At 50.9% G+C, this 20,525-nt stretch overlaps 1 protein-coding gene and 1 pseudogene across 1 annotated transcript in view; one reads left to right on the top strand and one right to left on the bottom strand.

The window, feature by feature from the left end:
- Window positions 1-20,525, bottom strand: part of LOC139604079 (zinc finger protein 850-like) — a 180,632-nt pseudogene that overhangs the window by 68,895 nt on the left and 91,212 nt on the right.
- The window catches only part of LOC139604066 (TOG array regulator of axonemal microtubules protein 2-like), a 28,476-nt gene continuing 17,569 nt past the window's right edge, over window positions 9,619-20,525 (top strand). The window contains exons 1-5 of the mRNA XM_071455054.1: window positions 9,619-9,674; window positions 14,607-14,653; window positions 14,856-15,058; window positions 16,607-16,767; window positions 17,232-17,275. Of these exons, the coding sequence (XP_071311155.1) occupies window positions 9,619-9,674; window positions 14,607-14,653; window positions 14,856-15,058; window positions 16,607-16,767; window positions 17,232-17,275 (511 nt within the window). The remainder of the gene's footprint in view (window positions 9,675-14,606; window positions 14,654-14,855; window positions 15,059-16,606; window positions 16,768-17,231; window positions 17,276-20,525) is intronic.

Here is a 20,525-nt window from a genome sequence, read left to right as displayed (position 1 = left end):
CTGGAGACAAGTCTTGTACTGCCCACTGTTTGATCTCTTCCCCAATCCACCCCACCCTCACTTTTCCCTCTCACTCTCCTGTTTCCAATCTGCTTCAATTTCTCTACCTAACATTTATTGTTAAATAAAATCCCTGTTGCTGACTTTGGTAGATGATCTCCTTGGCACCTTAATTCAATCAGAGCTGTCTCTCCATAAGCACATCTTCAATGCTGGTGCAGAGTGGAAGAGTCTGGACTTTAGGCTGAACCTGGAATGCAGTCTGATCTAGTGTGTGTGGATTTATATTTTGTGCTGCATGTCATGACAGATTTTAGTTCCTTAGGGAAACGCCCCTACCTAAAATATTCCCTCTTGGAGCCATGCTCAAAGCCATTTGGAAGACAGCTGGAGATAGAATTGTCTTTAGAGATCATGTGGCAACCCCCAAATGTGAGAGGATCTGCTCTTCCTGTGCTCCACTCTCCTCATTAGGCAGTTTCTCCTGGAGGTGCACAGCTGCATTTTTGGTGTCTGTGGCTCCTGCCAATTCTCCTCCAGAAGATGGCAGGCGGCTGGATTTGCTCTGCAATGTCTTTTGGCACTGACAGCAAGCTGGGGATGGTATTTACAGAGGTTTATTGTGGCAGTGCAGGGAGGGCTGAGGGACATTTGCCTGTGAATAGCAGCAAAATTTAAGACTCTGCTGTGTTTTATTTATGGCGTGTTTCCAGATGCTGGGCACAGAAATAATTTGCTTAATAAATAATACAAATAAACAGACATCCAACGCCTCGTGCTTGCAGCCCAGACAGCCACACACAGAGCCACAGCCTGCCAGGGAGCTGGAGGCTTTGCAGCAGTTCTGCTTTCATGGAACCCTTCAGGTTGGAAAAGACCTTCAAGATCATCAGGTCCAATTTTTGAATGAATCCCACCACATCCACCAACCCAAGTGCAATGCCTACTCATTTTTGAGCACTTGAGGGATGATATGTCCACCATTTCCCTGGGCAGTCCATTCCAATGCTTAACCATCCTTTCAGTGAAGAATTCTTTCATACTATCCAACCTGGACCTGCTGTGTCACAGCTTGAGGCCCTTTCTCCATGTGCTTTTCTTTCCTGGGAGAAGAAACCAACCCTGACCTCACTCACCTCCTTTCAGTGGTTGTAGAGAGCAATAAGGTCTCCCCTGAGCCTCATTTTCTCCTTTTTAAGGTCTTCCTCAAGCCATTACTGTAATGAGTGACCAAGGGCTGGACAATTCCTTTTCCAGCTGTTTTCCTCTCTTTCCAGAGCCCCATCAAGTATCCCAGGGCACAGTGAACAGCTCATGACCCCCAGTGCTGGATGATGTGATTTCAGTATCTTTAGGCACCAGAGTTACCTTGGGAAAATTATTCTGAGCACTAAAATCTGGGAATTTAAATTTACATTATCAGGCATTGGAACAGGCTTCCCAGAGTAGTGGTGGAGTCACCATCCCTGGAAGTGTTCAGAGGGGGTGTGGATGAGGACAGGGTTTAATGGTGTTGACAGTTGGACTGGATGAACTTGGAGCCCTTTTCCAACCTTTGCAATTCTGCAATTCCATGATTTGGGTGATCTCCCAGGTCCCTCCGCCCCGGCTGCAGAAGTGATGTGTGGAGTCACCTCGTTGGCCTGGTCTTTGGTTCCTATTTTAGGTGTCCCAAAGTGTCCAATGGGCTGTAGGAGGGAATGGGGCTCCTCTTGGCTCCCTGTCCTGTTGACCAGCAATATGTAAATGCATAGATTGGTTGACTAAAATTTCAATAAATTCAATGCCAAGGCAGCGGGATCACACTCGGGCTGTAGAGAACTGGATGATCTTGAAGGGTTTTTCCAACCCAACCCATTCTGTGATTTATTTCACCCTAAACCAGACATGCACTTTGTCAAGTGATTCACACTCTAAACTCTATTCAGTTTGTTGATTAGATTGTCTTTAATTGATGATAATTAAATCAAGATGAATAAATTACAGACACCCCAAATTATGCAGATAAATCCCAGCCTTCTCCTGTGCCTCAGTTTCTCCACAGGAAGAATTTAATTAATTTTTATCTTGTAAGGCTAAATAAAAATATCAGCATATCCAACAGTAGAGAAAATGAGGTCAATATTCCTCTCTTATGTCTTCATGGTTTGAAATGACTGGTTGGGAGAAGACACCAGGCCTGGCTAAGATTGGACAGATAAAAAACATATTTCAGGCATTTTTTCCTCCTCATAGGCACATTCTGGCTGGAGTTCCAGAGCAGTTTTTATTCCCTCCTATCCCTTGGAGAGAGCACATTTTCTCCATCCATAAGGATGAAGAAAGAATCGTGTCAAGAGCAGAGTGACAGTGGTAAATGGATTATAAATATTTTTACATGAACTGTTCCAGCTATGGCTAGGGTGAAATCATTCCAGGAGACAGCAGGAACAGCACAAAGTAATTTGGAATCTTCAGGAGTGCATGTCCTGGGATACCCAAACCCAAAACACATGTTACACCAGGACAGGAAACTTCAAATGCTGCTGTTTAAAGTTTAAAGGCATGTTGGATAGAAAAATGAGACAGAGGGTGCTGAGAAATTCCTAGGAAAATGAAGAATAGTAAAGAGAAAGTATGGAGACTGGAGAAACAGAGAAAAAGAGAATTATTCCTTTTTTAAACATTTGGTGTCTATTCTGGAGCCTTTCTTCTTCTATTTGAGGTAAATATTTAAAAAGATCTAAAAAATGGAGGAATATTCAGCATTGCCACGGGCTGGCACAGGAGGGAGAGATTTCCCCCTGGAGAGAGGCTCCTATTGCAGGCAGCTGCAGATCCCTCAGCTTTGGCTGCCCAGCAGCTGGAAATGCAAATCCAGGAACTCTGTCCATGGCCAGCCCCAGCAGGTGACAGCAAGGACAGGGCCCTGGCAGCTCCAGGACATTTGCAGGGAGCGCCTTCAGCAAGTGCTGGGGGCTGGGACTGGGTGCAGAAAAGGCCCTGGGGGTCTCTGCAGCCAGGCTAAAGGAACAAAGTTTTGTTATGAATAAGAAGCTTGACTAGCCCAATGTTCGAGCAGCAATCAATTTATTATTTAATATGGTAAAGTATGAGCAATACAGCGCTGGGTACAGTGGGGGAAGTTTTCCCTCCAACTGCACACCGATAATTGAGGGTTACAGGTATTTATAGGGGTACTCATCAGCTTTTTTCAGCAGTTTCTATTTCCAATTTTTTTACTCATCAGTAATTTTTATTCCAAATTGTTACATCACAATTCTATACACCATTGTGATCTTAGTTTCTCAGGATGTATCTCAAAAGGAGGATCCCAGATGGTGGCAGTCCAGTTTCCGAAAGAAGAAAGAGAATCCCATCTGGTGGAGTCCAGCTCCCCAGATGTGGGTCCACCTTTTAATTGCAGAGACTATAAATCTAACAACAGTGATGTCCAGCTTCCCTTTGGTTGAAACCGTAAATCCTTGAGGTGATGGTCATCTTCCTTTCTCAAGCTGTTTTTCTCTGCTTCAATAAGGTGTGTGATAAGCATATTTCCTTTATATATATTCCAAAGCTATAGTTTCAAGGATACAAGTAATATTCTAAAATTATACTTCAAAAGGTTATTATTGCAGAGTTCTTTATGGATTAAATGCAAGCAAAAAGCAACATCCTTAACACCTTAATTCCAATGCTCCTAAATCAACCAGGGTTAATTGCAAACAAAAGATAGGTTCAAAGGCCTTTTTCCATGCTTTATTTTCATCAGCTATTATTAGAATTCACAACTATCCCATTGTCGATGTCCACACATTTCGCATTCACAAGTACACACTTCGCCTGTTTGTACCTGACACGAAACACAGCTTTGCATCTCACAATGGTAGCAGCCAAAGAGGATCCACTCTGCTGGGCTGTACTCCAGTGTTCCTATGGGACACGGGTGCAGCTCATCAGGCCCATGCTGCTCCCTCCCTCCCAGCCAGCTCCCGTTGCACAACAGCCAGCCCCTGCCCTGCCAAAAAGCAACTTGGCTGCAGCTGGCTGAAGAAGGATTCCCCCTCCCTCCTTCCCTCCCTCTTGCCCCTCTGCCAGCCAAAAGGGGAACCTCTGCTGCCTGTCTGGGTGCCAGCTTCGGGCTCACCTGACATCCGGGTGTAGAATGTGTCCTGGAGGATCGTGCCGCACCCGAAGTCGATGAGCTTCGCCTCGCCTGTGGCCAGGTTGACGAGGACGTTCTTGGCCTTGATGTAGCTGTGCAGGACGCCGCGGCTGCTGCAGTGCCACACGGCCTCCAGCACCTGGCGGAACAGCCCCCGCGCCACGGGCTCCGTCAGGAACCGCCACTCGTGCAGGAAGTACCAGAGGTCCTGACAGCGCTGCGGATGCTCCGTGACCAGCACGAAGCTCTCGGGCACTGCGAACCAGTCCAGGAGCTGCACGACGCCGCAGAAGCCAGGCCGTGACACCATCCACAGCAGCGCCAGCTCCAGGGGCACAAGGGCGCCGTTGCGCTGCAGAGGGACTGCGATGCCGTCAGTGGGGCCGATGTTGCGCCATGCCTCGGGCAGCCCCTGCCCGGCCCTGCCATGGCTCGCCATGGCCCAGGGTGCTGCGCGGCCCCCGCTCACTCCACGCTCGCTCCCCTCGCAGCGTTCCGGCTGCCGCCCTGCCAGGCCTTGCCTCAGTCCTGCCTGGCATGCCCCGCCAGCTCCTCCCGCTGGCCCACTCACTCACCAGCCACGCCCACTCCGAGATGCGCTCCCGGGATACTCGCTTGCTGGCTGCCTGCAAGCCAAGGCCAGCGGCGGGCTGAGCTCGTCGCCCACCGCCCGCCGCCACTCTCTGACCCGGCCCCGTCTCTTACCGGGGTGCCATCGGCGAGCCGAGTCCCGGAGTAAATGCTGCCCAGCAGCGGGCCCTCCTGGTAGAGCTGCTCTAGGGGAGGCCTCTCTGCCCATGCAGGTGGCACCGCGCTGCTGCTCTTCTGCCCGGGGCACCTGCCCGCCCGGCGCGCTGCTGCTTGCTGAGCTGCCCCGGGCTGCGGTGGCTCGGGGCCGGCGGCTGAGCTGGCGAGCGGCAGAGCTCGGAGCAGGGAAGCTGCCGGCCACGCTGTCAGCCACGGGGCAGGAGCTGGGCGGCAGAGGGGAGGCTGCGGGCAGAACCGCAGCAGGGGCTTCGTTCGGGGCCAGGGCCTCGGCCGGGGCTGGGCCAGAGCCCACGCCAGGCCCAGCCAAAAGACCGCGCTGCTCCACCAGCACCAGAGCGAGCGGCTCTTCCAGCAGCGCCACAGCCAGGACGGGGAGACCCCAGCTGAGGCGGAACCACAGCGGCCCGGGCAGGGGCAGGCACGGGGCAGCCCCACTGAGGGGTGCCTTGCAGGACGCGGCATCAGCCGGGCTGGGAGAGGCAGAACACGGGATGGCCCGGGACAGGAGTAGAGTGAGTGTGAGAGGGAGAAGGGGATGGGGAGCGATTGAAAAGTCGAGAGGAAAATCGATCGAGAGAAGCACTGCTGCTGCTGCTGCTGCTGAGGAGCTGCCGGAGCTCGCGGCTGTTCCTCCGTTGCCCCCACAAACCCGACGGAGGAGCCGCCACGCACCCCGAGGAACAAGAGAGAGAAACAAACAAATCACACCCCAAAGTCATTCCTATTAGAAAGGTAACCAAATAAAACAATGTAGCAATAAAGAAGAGTGTTGGCTTGTGGCTTCTTTCTTCTTTGCATGAGACGAAGCATTTCATGGGGAAGAATTTCCTCTTCTGACAATTTTGCCAGAGTGGACAGGAGCAGAGCATTTAATTTTCAAGTAGAAAAGGGAAATCGTGTCAGTAATGTCATCTCTTTTCATCCTCTGTTGACACAGTTGCAGGCTGCCAAAAGACATGGTCTGCAGTGTGGAACTTGGGGCCAAGTTTCTTTTTCTGCCAGAGGATGAGGAGGGGAAGAATTCCAGAATCAGGGAGTTGTGGCATGGTTTGGCTTGGAAGGGATCTGAAAAATCCCATGGCTGCAACCCTCCTGCTGTGGCTGGGGACCCCTTGCACTAGACCGACTTGTCTAGAGCTCCATGCAGCCTGGCCTTGAACACTGTCAGGGACAGGACACGCACACCTTCTCTGGGCAACCTGTTCCAGGAGAGTCTTTTTTCTGAATCCCTTACCTGAACCTAATCTCTCTCCATTTGAGTCCATTCTCCCTTGTCCTGTCTTTGCCTGCCCTCGTACAAAGTCCCTGTCCAGCTTTCTTGTAGGTTGCCCTCAGGTACTGGAAGGCCACAGCTTGATCAAGTCTAAATCTCTTTCCCAGGCTGAAGAAGCCAAGCTGTGTCAGCCTTTCCTTGCAGGAGAGGAGCTGCAGCCCCGGCACCATCTGGGTGTCCCTGCTGGGCCCCTGCTGCAGCGTGTCCACGTCCTTGCTGTCCGTGCCGGGGAGCCCGGCAGAGGCGGAGGCAGCGCTGCAGGTGCAGGGTCAGCGGCGGGGAGGAGACCCGGCCCTGGCAGCGGCTCCGGGAGCAGCGATGGGCGCTGGGCCGCCCGCACTGCAGAGAGCCGGGGCCCTTGTGCCTGCCCTTGTGCCCAGGGCGCCTTTCCCCGCCGCCCGCCCGCCCGCCCGCTCGGGGGAAATGCCCCCCGTGCCGCCCCTCAGGGTCGCCCCTCGCCGCTGCCCCGGGCGCTCCCGGCGCCGCCTGGAGGGGCCCAGGCCTCAGCCTCACCCTGCTCAGCCCAAGGCCTGGAAAAGCAGATTCAAACACCCACCCAGAAAGTGCCCCAGGATGCCAAGGTCAATCTTTTCTCTACAGCACGGGTTTGCTATCAGAGTCTGCACGGGATTATAAAATCACCAGGAGAAAAGAGCATGAACGAGTTCTGTTTTGGCAGTACCTCAGGGCTTTGAGGGAGAGGGTTTGTGGTGCTTACTCACTCACAGGGACACACAGAAAGTATGAAATGGTAAAAATAGTCCAAATCCCTTAGAACTTGGAAGGAAAACCTGAGGCACTGGCAGCTAGCACCTCAGAAACACCTGGCTTTTGCTCCTCTCTTGCACCTGAGATCTTCCTGGGCAGGGGCAATTCTTCCAATTGCATCAGCATAGCCATGGCTAGAAAAGGCAGCGAGCAGATGGATTTAGCTTCTCCTGCCAGCCCTGGAATGCCAGTTGTCATTTGTGTGCACTGAGGATTCCGTTTCAGACTCTGAACTGGCGCAGCTGCTCCTTGGGCACTGCTCGCACGCAGGCACAGCGGTGCTGCAGCAGCTGTCCTGCACAAAGGGAGGGCTCTGGAGCCTCCCCGGGGCCACCAAGGAGCGCAGGAGGGAACGTGCCCGGGATCTGGTGCAGAACCGTGGGGTTGGGGGGATCCTTCGGTCTCTTTGATGGGGGAGGGAGCGGGGCAGATGGAATCAAGAAGAGACAGGGATCAGACAACCCAACACCAGGCGGCGTTTTCTCCTCTGACAGCCCCTCTGAGCTGAGCGAGCTGGTGAAGCCTGTGGAGCAAATGAGATCGGGAGTGAGGGAAAGGCTGGCTGGGAAGGAATCAGATAAAGCCTGTGTGGGCATTTCTCTTTCCTAGGGGCTCCTGGGGAGACAAAGGAGACAAGAAGGATGTCCCATCCCACAACATTTCCTGGGATATGCTTTGGTGGTGACCTTGGCAGTGTTAATGTTCTCAGGTTACTGGGAGGACTCTATGATATTGAAGGTCTTTTCCAGTGGAAACAGTTCTGCAATTCTAAACTTCCATTCCTGCTTTTGAAGGATGCACTCCCAAATAGACCCACATTTGTGTTTTTAAGGAATTTAGCATCTACCTTTCCTTGAAAGTAATAGGAATCAGGCTTTAAATGCTCTTGAAACGCTTGAATTCCTTATCTTAAGCTCTGTGTTTGAATTGAGGTGCTTTTGTACAGAAAGGTCTGATCATGGGATAAATGCAGGCAATTCAGCCACAATGGCACTTGTTTTATCTGCTTTTCTTCTTCCTTTCCCCATGGGTGGCCGATTTGGGAGTATTTGTCTTGTACTTTGAGTTCCTGCTCAGACTTGCTCCTGCATGTGCTGTAAAGTCTTATCTACCCCTTTCTGCTGAAACATGCTTGCAGACTGGTGGAATTGCTAGAGACAAAGTATTGGAATATTATCCCAATATTACCAGGTGGAATGTGCCTGGGCTCGTCTGACCCTGGCTGCTGGGCCAAAGGTGGCAGCTGTGGTATTTCACCTCAGAGACACCTTTGGCTGGCTGCAAGTTGCAGTCAGGCACTCAGAACAAGTCCAGGCATGGTAGAAACTCAGTTTACCTCTGATGGAAAGGCTCCAGGCTAGGTGAAGAGGAAAAGGAGATGGATTCTGCAGAGGTTTTAATCCAGAGTTTTATTCCAGGATCACAGATGTCTGAATCTTGGTAACAGCTCTACAGAATCCCGACCGCATGGTCCTGTCTCTTTTTAAGCCTGGGGAAAGGGGGAGGGGAAGGGGTAGGTGAGCCACCAACCAGGCAGGAGGGGGGGAAGGCTCAGGGGACAATGACACTTGGACGAGCCAATGACCCAGGGCTGAGGGGCATCTTTTGAACTGCACCAACCAGACAACGGCCTTGCTGGAATGTTAAGATCGACTGACAGCACTTAGCAAGGAGGCAAGGGGGAGGGGAAGGGAGAAGGTATTGCCACACCTGGGAGCTGAAACAGGAAATGGCATCACACTGCAACAACAAAGCTTACAAACCAGGCCCCAGTATGATTAGCCCAGTGTCCCTGCCTAAATCCAGGTATGCTTGTATTAAAAAGGAGCAAACTATTCTAACTCACTTGCCTCCTCACTTGCGCTGCCATGGGGGAGCAAAGGGAGTGAGGGGCTCTTTGCAGATGAGGGTCTCCTCCATGTGCTCCTCTTTTTTTTTTTTTTTTGGTAACTCATGGGGAATCCTGTGTGCCATTCCAACTCTTTGTTATCAAATGTGTGAAGGCATGGTGCTGCTGTAGCAGCAGCCTGAGTTCAGTGGGAACATGTCCAAAGCACTGGGTCCCACAGCAGTGGGCACAGTGAGAGACTTGCCTCTGCTGCCATGGCCATCCAGCCTGGGGAGAGCAGCTGCTGGGGCTTCCCCCATTCTGCCAACAGCAGTCTGCCTCCAGCATGTGGCCTGTATGGCCACGATTTTGCCAGAGTGTGGAAAATGCGTTGTTTGAATGTGTTTTGATGGTGTCTGACAACACCTGACTGGAGCAGTTTGGTGGGCAGGACGCCCTGAGGGCAGGGCCATGGCAGGGATGGGTGGCTGGCACTGGCACTGGCACTGGCAGTGTTATTTTCCCAGGCAGGCTCCTGGTACAGCTGTGGGGGAGGGCAGCAGCAGCTGTATCAGCCCAGCGAGCAGCAGCACATGGAGGAGACCCTCATCTGCAAAGAGCCCCTCACCCCCTTTGCTCCCCCATGGCAGCGCAAGATGATTCCCCACAGGGGAAGGGCTGCTGCAGGCTGGAGACTCCTGCAGCCAGGCCTTGTTGCAATCTCCTTGCTGCAGCTGTGCCTGGAGGATGTTGGCCTGCAGCAGCTCTGCTGATGCCCGGGAATGCTGCTGGGCTCAGAGAGGCAGAGTGTGTACAAAAGCTGCATTCAAAGCGCTGATGGCGAGACCCCGGAGCCACTGGCAAGGGCAGCAGCTCTTCTTCATTCCGTGCAGGTGAGAGCCCAGCCTTGGAGCCTGTCCCTGGGGACAGGGAAACGCTCTGAGCGTAGGTTTGAATTTTCAGGGACAGTCCAAATGAGAATTGCTTTGAGGCAGGTGTTGTAATGTTGGTTTTGGGTCTGTCTGCAGGAAAGAAAGCAGGAAAAAAACCCTTGAGCAACAAAGGAGAACTTTTCATGGCAAATTTACATCCTACAGATACACTGATCATATCAGCCCACTGAATACTGGGGGCATCTAATGCAGAGTGCAAAGCTTCTTTGAATAGATAGGAGAGATAAGACTTGAAGAAATGATTTTGCAGATGCAGAAAAGGGGATCAGACCCACGGGTCCCATGGCTCAGGCTTAGTTCTGCCAAATCAAGCATGATTAGTTTTATCTTTTCTGTTGGAGTGTATTTCAGAATGACCTGCCTATTGTGATATTACTGCTAAGAAATTTGGAATTGTCAGGAACCGCCAAGATCAGAAATATTTTGAAGCAGATCATGTCTATGTTGGGCTTGGGTGTCTCTGCAATAAAGAAAGCAGGGAATAAAGCCATGGAACAATGAAGCAGAGCAAAAGTGGAACGTTTGGATGGTCAATTTGTTCCCTACAGCTATTGGCCAGCTGAATTACGGGGTCATCTACTGGGAAGTGCAAAGCTTCTTTAACTTCCACCTCCTGGTGCCATTGTTTGTGTCCCAGCACTTGGTTTGATGTGAAGACAAATAAACAAAATCCCACACCAACAAGCTGCAACCCAGAACTGAGTGGGAATTACAGAAATAAAGGCCTTGAAAAGTAGCTTTGGAAAGGGTCTATATCCTAGACAGTGTGAAAGCCTCAGGCCTGGCCAGGCTGGGCTTAGGGCTGGCTGCCCTTGGCAAGGGAATGGAAGGGGATGGAGTCGGGGTGGGGTTTTGCAGCCATGGAAACGAGAGAACCATGGTGAGCGTGTCACAAAGGGGCAGCCCCAGGCTGGGCTGGTGCAGGTTGTGCTTGGCACGGCCCCAGTGGCAGCAGACGCGTCTGGCTCTGCCTCTCTGTGCCGAGCGCTGGCGATTGGAGTCACCCGGCCTTGTTCAAAGGCTGGGCCCAAGCTCCTGGCGCTGACTGCTCTGAGAGCGTTCCCAAATTCCAACCCAGGCACTTCTGCCAGGCAGAGGCACGGGTTCAAACATGGATTTCACTGGAAAAGGAAAGACCCCTGAAGGAAAAGGTGAGGATAGAAAGGAGCTGAAAGGCTGAAGCCAAATGGAAAACAAATCCCACCAGATTTCAGAGAAAACTGGTCTGTGGTGGTCAGTGCTGTCTCTGTGTTAGAGTAGGTGGCTGACAGCTACAGATGATCCTGCAAGGATGCCCTGAGGCATCACAACATTCTGTCATTAGTTTACTCTGCTTTCTCCTTTTTGACAGTGGCCAAATCACTCATACTGTCAGCCAGGACAGGGATTGTGGCCACAGCTGACCACAGATTGGACAAGGTCATGAGATGCAAGTCCTGTTGCTTTCTTTGCCATCAACGTTAGGTCTCACTACAGATAAATTTCCTGTTCTTCCTCTGCTTGCTAGTTGGGCCCAACCCTGAGGATGGTATTATGGTGCACTAGAAACACCAATAAGGCCTGCCTGCTTGTGGGAAGGTTTTTCTGGTTTGCAGAACTAGCAGTCACAGCTAGTGTGGGTTTTTCCAGTGGATTCACAGGCCAGCCTTAAGAAAGAATCTTTTTTCCCCTCTTATCATTGGAGCCTTCCACCTTTACCTTCAGACTTGCTAACTCAATACTCTTCAGAAAAATTAAATGCAGGCCAGTTCCATGAGAAATAAAACCAAATAAATTTTCTCAATAATTAGAAAGTATTCCCGTTGAGTGCCACACCCATTAGATTTGCTGATGATAAAGGTGGGAGTTCACCTAACTCACTTCTTCCCTTGTGAGTATGGCTCAGCCTCACACAGAGGGGAGGGGGGAGCTGGGCCACTCTCTGTTGGGAGGAAGGGTCTTGTGGCAGTGCAGAGAGGCTGTGCACATTGCCAGGGAATAGCTGTGCCCTGCATGTGCCCCTGCAAGGAGCTGTGCTGCTGCCAGTGCCCCTGGAGCTGCAGGGCTGCTGAGCTGTGGGGCAGGCAGAGGAGCAGGAGGGTGCAGGTGCAGCTGAGCCATTCCTGGAGAGCTCTGGGCTCCCTGCTGTCCCAGGGCAGCCCAGAGGCCAGGCTGTGCCTGTGCTAGCTCTGGGCAAGTGGCTCAGGGTTTTGCCCTGGCCTGCCTCAAGTGTCTGCCAGCAGGAGCATGTTTCCCTGTGCAGCTGTTTAGAAGTTTGCAGGAAATGTGTCCCATGAAATATGGAGCTTCAGCTGCTTTAGGTTTGCATGGTGGCCTCTGTTCTATTTTGTGTGTCCATTTTGCAGGCCTGACTGGTTACCCTCTTGCCAAGAGGTTTTCCCTGGCAAGTCCCTCCATGCTCCTTCCCTCCAAGCCATTGCCTCCCATCCAGAAGAGCTCTCCTTCTACCAAGCCAGGCCCAACATGCAGCGGAGAGCAGGAGAATGGGGAAAATGGCACTGGCTGGGATGAGTCCAGGGTAAAAAAACAGGAGCTGATTTCAGAGGGAAAAGGATGTAAGGTAAGGAGACCAAAGTAAGTGCAGTGTGGTAAATGTTCAGGTGATGTGCTGTGGGCAGAGCTCTGAGACCTTTTCCCTGACAGGAACTGACCCCCTCACTGAAGTTTGAACAGGTCCTGCTTTGGCTCTTTAGCTGGGCCAGAAATGATGGGATATGAAGGAAGGGTGTGCACCTGCCCCTGCTGCCCCCAGCCCCATTCCTGGCCATGGCATGGGGGCCCTGGAGCAATGTGGGCAGGCAGAGAGCTTGCAGAGAGCAGCAGGGCAGGGAGCTCTGCTGAACTTCCTCAGTGCCAGGGAGCCTGAGATGATGGATGTGTGGGAGCTGGAGAGCAGCCAGCATCCCGAGAGCTCAGCAGCATCTGGGCTCAAAGGCTGCTGGGGAAGTGTAGGAGGGAAGGGCAGCAGCAGGAGAAATGAGGGGCTTGAGAAAACCAGGTTTTGGCATCCTGCAGAATGGTTTTGTGGGGACGTGGCTGGAGATCAGCAGTGGCTGTGAGACACCTCAGGGGCAGGGAGAGAACAGTGATCTAAAGCCACTGCCATGCCATCCAAAAGGGCAGTGGAGGCAGGGGCACCTCAGAGCATCTTGATGTCAAACATGTGAATGCCAGCTGGGAATGTAGCCACACTTGGAGAAACCTGAGCAGAAGGGGAGAGGTGGCAAATGTGTGACATGGGCTGACCCTCACCTCCTCCCTTTACTAGGTCACCTTTCCCCATCCTGGGCCAAGCTGCTTCATAAGTTTGACTTTTCCTGCCAGGTCCCATCTAAATATCTTGAGGCATAAATGTGGGCAAGGCTGGATGCTTGACCTGAGCACTGTGTTCTACTCTTTCCAGGCTTCCTTGCTCTATTCCAGTGGTGGGGATATGAAGAAGGGGTCACTGGCACCACCTTTGATCCCCCCCATAGGCAAGGCAGTGAGTCCCCCTGTGGGCAGCACTGCAGGGTCTCTGCCAAGCTCTCCCCAGCTGGAATTCCAGGAGTCCCAGGAGATGAGGTGAGCCAAGGTGTCTGCTGCTGCAGTGTGCTGTTCAGCTCTCTCTTCCCATCTCGTGTGGTTATTTTGCCCAGTCAGGTATCCCATGTACTTAGGCAAACATCTGTGTATTCACCCTTATGCCCATCTATGATGATCCAGCACAATGTCAAAGGCAACAGCAATGTCCCAAGAGCAGAGGTGGTGGTGGGGGAAGAGGAGGCAGGGCTTCAAAGCACCTCCTGATGGGTCCTCTGCTGGACTTGGCTATTGATTCCCTCTGCAATGTTTGTGGTGTCATTTGGGAACTGAATTGCATGGGTCTGGATCCTGCAGATCATTGAACACTGTGATCCTTGACTGTCAACTTCTGCACCCATGAGATTATCTATAGGCAAATATTGGCTACTGGAGAGGTGTCTGCAAATTCAGGTGCTGCTTCTGGAAACGTCAGTTGTAACTTCACTGTGCCTGGGCCTCTGCTGTGAAATGAGATTCCGGATATGTTTTGGGGTATAATTGTATAATCCAATCGATGTTTATTATTTTGATCGGGGCTTAAGATCAAAGAGGGCAAGGTGCTAGAGAAGAAGCATAGGACTGTACCTGATGGAAAAATATTGGCTTGGATATGCGTAAGAAAATGTAGCTGTCAAGCTTATCTGAGTGATAACAATAAGGAAGGAGATACAGAAGTATCATTCCAATTGAAAATCTTCGGTGGGGCTTTTAAAGTGCAATCTGAATATCCTCCCCTAGCAGCTGAGTTGGAAACAGCCTCTTTGTTCTTGAAAGAGCCAGCAGGTGTAATATCATTCTCAGGAGACAGCAGTGCTCTGATCCCATGTAGCACGAGGCTGTCACCAGGGTAAGGCACAAGCAGGCCAAGTCAAGCTTTGGCAGCTGTACAAAAGTAGCTGCCCTCCATACGGACTCGTGTCTCAGCTCAGCAGCTCTTGCTGCTTCAGAGAGGCTGTAGGAGCCTCTTGGCTCCAAAAGGAGAGACAGCAGAACTGGGGAGTTCTGATGCATGTTGAAGAATGACTGCTGGTGGTGGGGAAGAGGAGGAGGGCTTCAAAGCACCTCCAGATGGGTCCTCTGCTGGACTTGGCCATTATTTCATCCAGAGCTTGGCCAGCTCTCTGTGACTCCAGAAATGGAAAGCTTAAGGACAGTGAATTAGCTTTGCATCCTATTGGTTTATGGGTTGCATTTCCTCCTTCATCAGAGTGACCATGCTAAGAAGGTTTGCCTCCTTTCATGGTACACCCATTCCCTCCCTTCTCTTTCTACCTCCTCACATGTTCTTTTGTCCTCCATTTTCTCCAGGCCAGGATCCAGCAGCATAAACAAAGAGAAGAACTCTGAACTTTCAGGTAGGTACAGGGCATGTCTGTCCTAAAATGACCATTGTAGTCTTGACTCAGAGGTGACAGTTGGAAAGCTTGGGTAAATCTTATTCTTTTAAAAAATTCTTTAAATTCATTTTAATTCTTTGATGGGCTCAGTGGACTCTCCCAGAGCCCAGTCCCTGGGAGTGTTCTCTGGTGGTGCAGTGAGAATTCCTCCACTTTGCAGGTGTGACTAGGTTCATTTTCTCCAAGTCTTTCCGGCCTTGGCTCCTTCCCTCAAAGCCGTTGCCGCCCATCCGGATCAGCTCTCCTTCTTCTAACAATAATAAAATGGACAGCGTGGAAGGAGAGAACAAGGAAGCAGGCACTGGCTATGATAATGACAGTAGAGAATACCAGGAGCAGAGTTCAGAAGGAAAAAATTCTAAGGTAAGGAGACCAAACTAAGTTCTGTGTGGTAGATTTTCAGTTTATGTGCTGGAGGCAGAGCTTGGAGAGCTTTTCCTGTGCTGTGAGCCCAGGGAAGCAGCTGAGCCAAAGAAGAGCTCAGCTGGACACTGTGCTTCAGGCTGTCTCTGCAATGGGTGTGTAGTGCAGCCTTCACGTCCTCAGTGTGTATCAATAACAGGAGAGGTCCTACAATGGTTTCTGGGCTCTGCCGTGGTTCTTCCTCTGTCTTATGGCTGAGAAAACACCAACAAGCAGTCAGAGCAGCTAAAGTTGTCCACTCTGGACAGGCTGTTCTCCTAGATTTAGTAAACAATGGGTTTCTTTGAACCGTCTCTGTGTCTTGGTGGTGGTTTCTGTCAGCTGTGTCTGTTTAGGATGGAAAAAGGTGTTTGCTGGAACAGGCAGTCCTGCAAAGGCAGTTCGAGGTTGTCTCAGCTTTTGACTTGTACAGCCATGCCCTCTGCACAGTTGTCCCTGCTGCTATTTCAGGACTTCATCAGCTTCTGGGCAGCTGTGTGCTCTGGCATGGCTTTGTGCAGAGGGAAGGGATGGGAGGTGGCCATGGGGAGAGCAGCCCAGAGCCCAGCCCCACAATTGCCTTTGCAGCAGGGCCAGGACCTGCAGTTGTTTTGGGTTTGCCATGGGGTGCAGCAGGAGGCAGATGAACAACAGCTTTGGCAGACAGAATGTGCAATCAAGGACTCTGGTAGTTGATTTCAGCCTTGCAGAGAAAGGGCCCAGTGTATCCCTGACAGGAACTGACCCTCTCACTGAAGTTTGAACAGTTCCTGGTTTGGCTCTTTAGCTGGGCCAGAAATGATGGGATATGAAGGAAGGGTGTGCACCTGCCCCTGCTGCCCCCAGCCCCATTCCTGGCCATGGCATGGGGGCCCTGGAGCAATGTGGGCAGGCAGAGAGCTTGCAGAGAGCAGCAGGGCAGGGAGCTCTGCTGAACTTCCTCAGTGCCAGGGAGCCTGAGATGATGGATGTGTGGGAGCTGGAGAGCAGCCAGCATCCCGAGAGCTCAGCAGCATCTGGGCTCAAAGGCTGCTGGGGAAGTGTAGGAGGGAAGGGCAGCAGCAGGAGAAATGAGGGGCTTGAGAAAACCAGGTTTTGGCATCCTGCAGAATGGTTTTGTGGGGACGTGGCTGGAGATCAGCAGTGGCTGTGAGACACCTCAGGGGCAGGGAGAGAACAGTGATCTAAAGCCACTGCCATGCCATCCAAAAGGGCAGTGGAGGCAGGGGCACCTCAGAGCATCTTGATGTCAAACATGTGAATGCCAGCTGGGAATGTAGCCACACTTGGAGAAACCTGAGCAGAAGGGGAGAGGTGGCAAATGTGTGACATGGGCTGACCCTCACCTCCTCCCTTTACTAGGTCACCCTTCCTCATCCTGGGCCAAGCTGCTTCATCAGTTTGGCTTTTCCTGCCAGGTCCCAGTTAAATGCATGGCTAAATGTCTTGAAGCATGAATGTGGGCAAGGCTGGATGCTTGACCTGAGCACTGTGTTCTACTCTTTCCAGGCTTCCTTGCTCTATTCCAGTGGTGGGGATATGAAGAAGGGGTCACTGGCACCACCTTTGATCCCCCCCATAGGCAAGGCAGTGAGTCCCCCTGTGGGCAATGCTGCAGGGTCTCTGCCAAGCTCTCCCCAGCTGGAATTCCAGGAGTCCCAGGAGATGAGGTGAGCCAAGGTGTCTGCTGCTGCAGTGTGCTGTTCAGCTCTCTCTTCCCATCTCGTGTGGTTATTTTGCCCAGTCAGGTATCCCATGTACTTAGGCAAACATCTGTGTATTCACCCTTATGCCCATCTATGATGATCCAGCACAATGTCAAAGGCAACAGCAATGTCCCAAGAGCAGAGGTGGTGGTGGGGGAAGAGGAGGCAGGGCTTCAAAGCACCTCCTGATGGGTCCTCTGCTGGACTTGGCTATTGTTTCACACAGAACGTGGTCAACTCTGTGTGACTTCAGCATTTGAAAGCTTAAGGACAATGAATCAGCTCTGCATCCTGTTGGTTTATGGGTTGCATTTCCTCCTTCATCAGAGTGACCATGCTAAGAAGGTTTGCCTCCTTTCATGGTACCCACATTCCCTCCCTTCTCTTTCTAACTCCTCACATGTTCTTTTGTCCTCCATTTTCTCCAGGCCAAGACCCAGCAGCATAAACAAAGAGAACTTTGAACTTTCAGGTAGGTACAGGGCATGTCTGTCCTAAAATGACCATTGTAGTCTTGACTCAGAGGTGATATTTGGAAAGCTTGGTTAAAACCCATTGTTTTAAAAATTTCTTTAAATTCATTTCAATTCCTTGATGGGCTCAGTGGACTCTCCCAGAGCCCAGTCCCTGGGACTGTGCTCCAGTGGTGCAGTGAAAATTCCTCCAGTTTGAAGTGTTGAGTGGCAGGAGCTGGAGTGGTGCCTTGGGGCCCTGGAGATGCAGTGCAGGGCAAGGAAACATTCCTTTCCATCCTGCACATGCCTTTTATCTCCTGCAGCCTTTCTAGTGTCACAATTAGGGAAAAAGAAGGCATTTATCATGAAATGAGAGATGTTCCCACTCCTTCCTCCTGCTTTTGAAGAAGAAAACCTTTCCTTGGGGCAGTTTCTGAGCCGAACCCTTTGAGATCTGAAGAGGATTCATGGACATTGTCTGGTTTTGCACTGGCAGAAATCTGGAAATTTCCTATGATAGAAAGTCCTGTTGAATTTTCCAATGAAGGAGAAGGTGGCTTCCAAATGGATGCAGCCTAGGCAGGGTGTGAGTTTGTCATGCTGTGACAGCACAAGCCCACAGCCACCCATGGCAGGTTCACAGTGACAAATCTCTTGCCCAGCTCTCTCTGCCTGTGTCAGTGTTGCAGGCTGAGGCTGGGGCAGGAGATGCCTTCTGCCTTGTCCCTGTCCCTGCCTTGCCTGATCCCTGACAAGTGGAATTGTGCCAGACAAAATGCAGTCCCTGCTGCATCTGGGTCAGGCAATGCTTTCAAGTTGAAAGCCCCAATGACACTGTTGTTGTTCCTGTGTCATCTCTGGGTGTGTAATGATAGGAGAGATGAGACTTGGAGAAATAATTCTGCTGATGCAGAAAAAGGGATGAGATCCCCTGGTCCCTTTGGGGATCAGGGTTAGTTCTGCCAAATCCTGGCTGTGGCCCCTTTGGAATGACTCTTTACTCACTCATATGCAGCTGGAATGCTTAATGCTCAGTAAGTAAGGTGACATTTTTGCTGGATCAATTTTGAACTAGAAATGACCTCTCATTAAACCTTACCTGTCTCACTTTTATTACTGACCACAGCATTCTACAGGTTGAAAGAATCCTGGTTTAAGACACTCATCCTCCTTGGCTGCCATATGATTTTATTCTCTGTGCAGCCATGTAAAGAACTAGTTCTCTTAATTCTAACTGCTCTGTTGGAGAGTATTTCAAAATGACCTACCCTCTGCTATTTCCATTAGGAATATTTTGAATTGAAAGTATTAGCCAAGATCAGAAATGTTTTGAGGCAGGTCATGTTTATGTTGTGTTTGGGTGTCTCTGCTGAAAAGACAGCAGGGGATAATAAATGCCTGGAACAAGTAAGTAGAGCAAAAATGGAACTTTGGGATGAACACTTTGTTCCCTACAAAGCCAGGCTCACAGAATACTGGGCACATCTAATGGAGAAAGCAAAGCTTCTTTTGCATTTAAAACGTGGTGCCATTGTGTGTGTCCCAGCACTTCTTTTGTTGTAAAGAGTAATATAAAATCCCAAAAATGCAAAACCCAACCTGGAATTGAGTGGGACCTTTTGAAAACAATTACTTCCTTGCCAGTGTCAGACTCTAGAGAGCACTGTGAATTTCCAACTGTTTGGAAGGAAAGGGATCCTGTAGTAGTGGGGAGGCAAGGGGCACCACATGAACTAGTAGAGCCCTTCTCTCTTGGCTTGCCAACTCCATATTGTTCAGAGAAATTAAACTAATGCTCATTTCACGAAAAATAAAAAAAACAAGCAATCTTTTCAGTAACCAAAATATGCTTTGAATTCCTCACCCATTAGATGGGTTGATTGTAAAGGCATGAGTTCAATTAACTCACTTCTTCTCTTGTACCTGAATGTCAGCTTCTTCTGAGCCTACAGCAAACACCCAGAGGAAGAAGGGAAAGAGCTCTTGGTGCAAGATAGGAGCTGGGATGGCTCTGTTCCCAAGGGAACTGGCTGACCTGTTGGGCTTGGAGCCTCCTGTGCCGGAGCCCAGCCTTGGGAATGGAGGTTGGGGCTCCGGGGCGGCTCAGGGGCCTGGGCCCAGGAGCCCCGGCAGAGGCCGCGGAGCAGCGCAGGCCCCAGGGGCACTGCCAGGGAGGACAAGGACAGAGGGGAGGGGGGAGCTGGGCTGCTTGCTGGCAGCAGGAAGGGTCTTGTGGCAGCGCAGAGAGGCTGTGCACATTGCCAGGGAATAGCTGTGCCCTGCATGTGCCCCTGCAAGGAGCTGTGCTGCTGCCAGTGCCCCTGGAGCTGCAGGGCTGCTGAGCTGTGGGGCAGGCAGAGGAGCAGGAGGGTGCAGGTGCAGCTGAGCCATTCCTGGAGAGCACAGGGCTCTGGGCTCCCTGCTGTCCCAGGGCAGCCCAGAGGCCAGGCTGTGCCTGTGCTAGCTCTGGGCAAGTGGCTCAGGGTTTTGCCCTGGCCTGCCTCAAGTGTCTGCCAGCAGGAGCATGTTTCCCTGTGCAGCTGTTTAGAAGTTTGCAGGAAATGTGTCCCATGAAATATGGAGCTTCAAATGCTTTAGATTGCATTGTCGCCTCTGTTATATTTTGTGTGTCCATTTTGCTGGCCTGACTGACAGCAGTGGTCCCAAGGAGGTTACCTTGGGATCTGTAGTTTCCCTGCCAATATTCCAAATGCTTTTACCTTCCAAGGCCCTCCTTTTAAAGAGCTGCTATCTAAGTCTCCTTTTTTTTTGTTATGCTGACCATTCTGCAGGGGCAAAAAGTCCTGATTTAAGACAATGCTTTTTTTCTACTGCGTTGCCACTTAATTTATCCTCTGTGAAGCTGTTGTATAGAATTGCAACTAGAAAATTATGACAGTGTTCACAGGGGACTCAGGTTGAGGGAAGAGACGAGGATTTGACTCCATATTTCAGAAGGCTTGATTTATTATTTAATGATATATATTACATTAAAACTATACTAAAAGAATAGAAGAAAAACTATACTAAAAGAATAGAAGAAAGGATTTCCTCAGAAGGATTTCCTCTGTGTCCGAGCCAGCTGACTGTGATTGGCCATTAATTAGAAACAACCAACATGGACCCATCACAGATCCACCTGTTGCATTCCACAGCAGCAGATAACCATTGTTTACATTTTGTTCCTGAGGCCTCTCAGCTTCTCAGGAGGAAAAATCCTAAGGAAAGGATTTTTCATAAAAGATGTCTGTGACAGAAAATCAGCCT

The sequence above is a fragment of the Agelaius tricolor genome, unplaced genomic scaffold, assembly GCF_023055355.1.
Source record: "Agelaius tricolor isolate 1412-34295 unplaced genomic scaffold, bAgeTri1.0.p SCAF_43, whole genome shotgun sequence".
NCBI classification, from domain to species: Eukaryota; Metazoa; Chordata; class Aves; order Passeriformes; family Icteridae; genus Agelaius; species Agelaius tricolor.
The sequence above is the reverse complement of the archived record's forward strand: the minus strand, read 5'-3'. Positions and strand labels throughout refer to the sequence as shown.